Consider the following 5,403-nt stretch of genomic DNA (forward strand, 5'->3'; position numbering starts at 1 on the left):
GTGCCTCATTCCCACCTTTGTGGATGGAAGGGCCTGGCTCTGCCAGCATGCAGCTTCCAGGTGGGGCTGCTGCTGCCCCTATTGCAGCCACCCCCATGGGAACCTGCTTGGCTTCCCAGGCATCCAGCTAGCTCACTCTGGGCAGCAGGTAGGGAAGCAGCAGGGCCTGGGGCGGGAAGCATGGAGAGCAACACAGAGCCCACACCCAGAAGGGAGGTGGGAGTGTAGAGGTCAAGTGGGCATGGTGTAGGTATGAGTTGGAAAATCAGACTGAACGCCGTCTCATGAGATACGTATATTGAACCCCAGACATTTGAGCTGTATTAAGTTAAAATTGAGTTCTGCTTTCAATCGCCGTTTGCAGTTTGCTTCTATCATGTGCACCTCCAAAGTTATTACAGTTTAAGGTTGCACAAAGACTTTATAAACACCCTATACACACACGTACATACACACACATACATAATATCTATGAGCTTGCATATGTGCATAAAGATATACATGCAAAATGGCAGATATTGTGTACGTGTGCGCGCGCACATGCATGTACCATGCAGGAGGCTGCAAATGTGTGTTCATGGTGGCTGAGTGTAGTGTGTGTGTACACACACACCTGAAAGTTGGCAGATACTGTATGTATGTATGTATGTATGTACATGTGCATATGCCATGGAGAAGGCTGCATGTGTGTTCAAGGTGGGGGTATGTGTGCATGCGCATGCACATGTGATGGAGGAGGCTGCCTATGAATGTTCATGATGGCGTGTATGCAAGTATAAGTGCAAGTCGTGTGTGCGCACGCACACCATGGAGGAGGCTGAATGTGTGTGTGTTTGTGTGTGTATACATACATGCAAGCTGGCACCAGTGTGTGCGCGCGTGTGCATGTGCACGCCATGGAGGAGGCTGCAGGTGTGTTCACAATGCAGGTGTATAATTCAGTGAGTGCACATGGCCTTTTGTGTGACGATGGAGAGTGGGGGAAAGGGGTGAGAGCACAGCCCCCCAGGTCAACCCCCCTGCCCAGCAGCTCCTACCTGCACCAGGAGGTGGGGGATGCGCTTGTGGTTCTCGGAGACGCTGATCGGGGGGATCACCCAGGCCCGCTTCACTCGCCGGGGCCCCTCCGGCCGCCACAGGCGCAGGACCGGGGCCGCAGGTGCTGCACCGGATGGGCCAGGGTCCTGCAGGGAGGAGAAGGAGCTTGTGTTGGCACTTAGGGGTGCAGCTCATGCTGAGGTGGGGGTGGGCATTGTGGGGCTGGCTACAGGACACGGGGGCGGCAGCACCCACCACCCCTCCTCACCCACCACCGCCCCGGTTGGCCCCTGGGCAGGTGGAGCAGGGGCGCAGGGCAAAGAGGAGCGTGGGGGGCACAGACAGCGGGCGGGGGGCCACGGGCACGGGGCCAGCTCTCCCCAGCTGTGGGGCTGCAGTGACACCTCGCGGCTGCCGGGAGCTGCGACAAGACAACCCGGCTTCTTTGAGCTGCCCCTTCCCCACCGCCCGGGTGCAGCATGGCCTCGTGGTTGGAGGGGGGGAGTGTCAGCGCGGCCCCTGAGACCCACACCCTGCGCACACAGATGCTCCCAGGCAGACCCACACCCCCGTGTGCACATGTGGACATGCATGCACACATTGCAAACACCCCCCCATATATATAGCACGACACCACCCCTACAACCAGCCTTCACCACCCCTTTCCCAGTGTGCCCCTTCCCCAGCTGTTTCTGCACCCACCCAACCACAACTGGGTTGGGGGGGGGGTGTCATCAGAGCCCTCCCCCACCCAAGAACCAGAGTCCCCGTGAGCCGCCGAAACCCGTGAGTGGCCAGAGCAGGTGTGGCCGAGGCCGCAGCCGCGTCACACAAGAGCCCTTTGTGCAGGGGCTTCGGGGAACAGCTGCCCTGGGAGAGGCGCTGGGGGGGCAGGCGGCTGTCTGGCAGGGTGCAGAAAGGGCCATCTCCCCAGCACCCTCCCTCCCCCCCGATCGTATGTGGCTCCAGGGGTGGAGCAGGGTCCACGCTGGCTGGGCACAGAGAGGAGCCAAGGCGCTCATCGTGGGATCCCGCAGCCCCCAGGGACCTGGGCCAGCCCGGCCGGCCGCGCCGGCTATAAATGGAGCAGGCAGGGCCTGTGGTGAGCACGGGGAACGCGCCACCGCCCCGAGCAGCTGCGCCGTGACCCAGGGCAGAGCTGGGCTTCCGCAGGCAGAGGCCACGGCACCACCCTGCCCCAGGCAGAAAGGGCCCTGCAGTGAGGCACTCCCAGCCCAAAGCCCCTCCCCTGGTCCCCCAAAGGACACCCACCCGTGTCCCTCCATCCCCCGTGCACAAGGGTCAAGGCATGGGGTTAGCTGCCCTGACCCCTGTCCTTTCAGCTCCAGGGGCGTTCACTGGGGCTTAGGGGGCTGTGAGCAGGACTGGACTCCTCCTGCACCCACCAAGCCCCGTGCAGCAGCCCAGCTCCACCCGGCCTGAGCCAGACTGCCCCCAGACCCTGGGACGGGGCCCTCCGGTGCAGAGAGCTGGCCTGGAGCCCAGACACTCTCCCCAGGCCTGGGAGAACTGCACAGCCCTGGTGTCTCTGCAACCCGCGCTCCCACGGTCGCCGCAAAGCCGGGAGCCCAGGCTGAGCCCCTGGCTCCCAGGGCTGTTGTGATGGACAAGGGTGGGAGGGCATCCCCACCCCGGCGATGGGGGCAGCACAGCCCGGCAGAGCTGGCCAGGCTGTGGGAAGGAGCTGGGAGCCAGAGAGGGGCAGCAAATGACTCCTATCCCAGTAGAGCAGAGACATTTTTAGCCCGTGCCCTCTGACCGGGCCAATGGTCACCCCCCATGTGCCTGGAGCGCGCCCAGCCCCGGATTCCTGCCACAGCAGCTGGCCGAGGTGGCCCCCACCCCTCTCACGCCCCCACCCCGGGCCCAGGAGAGCAGGGGGCTGCCTCTCCCCAGCGCCACCCTCCCTTGCCCTCTGAGCGGGGCGAGGAAGTGGTTAATGCATGCTGGATCAGGCCCAAGCGTGGGGGCCCTGCCAAACGGGCCAGCCGCACTGACTTGGCCTCCTCAACTGTCCCCGGCCACGTTGCAGCCAGCACAGAGCGGGGGCAGGATGTGGGGACAGAGCGGCTGGGGGGGTCAGGGCCGGGCTAGCAGGGGTCGCGGGTCAGGCTCGGGCACCCACAGAGCAGAGGGGGCCGTAGGTCAGCGCGGCGAGGGGCTCTGACATGCACATGTCTCCGCTTGCTGCGGCCCCCTCCCTCACTCCCTCCCCCCGGGGCTGGGGGGCAGAGGGCCGGAGCGGAGCTAATGTGAACCAAATGCCGGCCCGCAGGCCGAGGCTGAGCCCCACGGGGGCATTCGCCACGCTTCACGCTTGTCACCGGCTCCCCACTGACTCCCAGCCAGGCAGGGCAGGACTGCGGCCCCCGGCGCCGGGCGGAGGAGAGGGACGGGGCTGTGATCCCAGTGCGGGCACGCCAGGACCCCCCCAACCCGTTACCCCCCTCTAGTAGCCGATCCCCAAGGATACCCCAGATTCCTGTGGGTACTACAGCTCTCCTCCGGCTGCATCCCTGCTACCCCCACCTGGAAGAGAGGGCATTAGGGAGCGGGGGTGTGCACACGCCTGTGAAGGCATGTTTGCATGCATGCATGCAGATAACGGCACGCGTGTGCAATGCCTGCCCAGGTGTGTGCATGGGTCCGTGCAGATGGCTGCACAGCCGGTGCCCGTGTGCGCAGGGCGCGAGCTGCCCAGCCCAGGCAGGTGTGTGCAGATGGCTCCACCACGGCATGCGTGTGCATGGCGTGGGCGTGTAGGGGGGTGCACTCCTGCTCCCCCCTGGGCCCAGCCAGGGGCTGGCAGCCTGCCCTGACAGTGCCCGGCTCTGCTCGGCCTGGGGGACTGTGGGTTTCCGGGGGGGCAAACCCTCCTCCAGCCCAGCTCTCCCAGCTCCAGGGGTTCCCCAATGCTGAGGCTGGTGTCCACCCAGCACCCCCAAACCAGGCCCCCTGTGCTGAGGACCCCCCCAGGCAGGGACCTCCGGATACAAGGACCAGGACGGGAAGGGTCAAGAGGGGGAGATGTGGGCACGCCGAGGAGGTGAGGACCACAGCGGCAGGTCCCAAGGGAGCTCCCCTGGGGTCTGGGCTGGCTGTCAGCTCCAGGCCCCCCACCCAGGGCACGTGGGCACGGCCTGCAGATCCATCCCCTCCGCCCACCTGCAGCCCCTTCCCCACAGCCCGGCACGGGGCTGAGCCACACTCCCAAGCCCCCTCCGTGTCTCTGGGTGGGGAACGGAGATGCCCAGCGCCCGGCCGTCCACGGCGCCTTTCCCATGGGCACGGTGCCCGCGCACGCTGCCAGCGCCGAGCGCACCCCTTACCTGAGCCCAGAGGGGCGGCAGGAGGCAGAGGGCGAGCAGGAGCGCGCTGTCCATGGCGGGGCGGCCGCGGGGCTGGCCGGTGCCGCGGGCAGGGACCGTCGGGCCGGGAGTGGGAGCCGGGCACTGGAGCGGAGCTAAAATAAAACTGGAGCCTGGCTGAGTGACAGCACATGTGCGGTGAGCGCGGAGGCCGGGGATCAGGCGGGGGGGCCGCAGCAGCTGTCCCCATTACACAGGTCACATATCCCAGGCCCCCGACCCTGGGGGGGCCGTGAGGACCGGTTAACCCTCTGCCTGCCAGCTCCCTCTGCCTCCCGCCCTGCCCGGGGGAGCCTCGGGACTCTTTCCCATCTGCCCTCACCGCGGCTGGGGCAGGCCACGAGCCCTTCGGGGTGGGCTACCGGCCTGTCCCGCTATGAGCTACGGGCTGTCCGTGCCTGATGCAGGCCTGGGGGGACAGGGGGCTGGGCTGGACCCCGGCAAGGCACCGCTGTGCCCCTGTGCACCAGCACAGCCCAGGCCTGCCCCCGCCAGCGAGGGGGTGGCTCAGCCCGGGGCAGGGGTCCAAGCTGAACGATGACTGCCCTGAGCTATCCCCTCCGGACCCCAGACCCGTGGGGACGACCCTGCCCCCCCAGCACCCGCCTCGCTCAGCTGCGCCAGGCCCTGCCCTGCAGGGAGGTGCCCTGCCTGGGGCCAGCTGCCGCGCGGGGCGCAGGGTGCCCGAAGGCCTGTGGGCACGCAGGGCTTGGCCGGGCAGGAGCTCTGTGCTACCGGCTGGGCCTCTCCGCTGGCAGGCGAGGGACGCTTTGCAACAGCTGCTGCCCGGGCTCCAGGAGTGGCTGGAGGCTGCCCGCGGGGGCCAGGACAGGTGGCAGAGCTGCGTGGGTGCAGCACAAAGCGGGGTCAGAAGCCACCGTGGTTTGGTGCCTGGAGCATCTTCCACCCACCCCCTTGACCCCCCACCTCTCTGCACCCAGCTCCCCTGCCCCTGCCCCCATGCCCCAGCCCACTG

General features: G+C 66.5%; 1 protein-coding gene across 1 annotated transcript in view; it reads right to left on the reverse strand.

The window, feature by feature from the left end:
* Positions 1-4,442, reverse strand: part of CDH15 (cadherin 15) — a 14,274-nt gene extending 9,832 nt beyond the window's left edge. Inside the window, exons 1-2 of the mRNA XM_019505251.1 lie at positions 4,389-4,442; positions 1,038-1,184 (exon numbers count right to left, since the gene is read on the reverse strand). Of these exons, the coding sequence (XP_019360796.1) occupies positions 1,038-1,184; positions 4,389-4,442 (201 nt within the window). The remainder of the gene's footprint in view (positions 1-1,037; positions 1,185-4,388) is intronic.
* Positions 4,443-5,403: the final 961 nt, after the last annotated feature.

This window comes from Gavialis gangeticus, unplaced genomic scaffold (assembly GCF_001723915.1).
Source record: "Gavialis gangeticus isolate Ggan-Ray unplaced genomic scaffold, GavGan_comp1, whole genome shotgun sequence".
Classification (NCBI taxonomy): domain Eukaryota; kingdom Metazoa; phylum Chordata; order Crocodylia; family Gavialidae; genus Gavialis; species Gavialis gangeticus.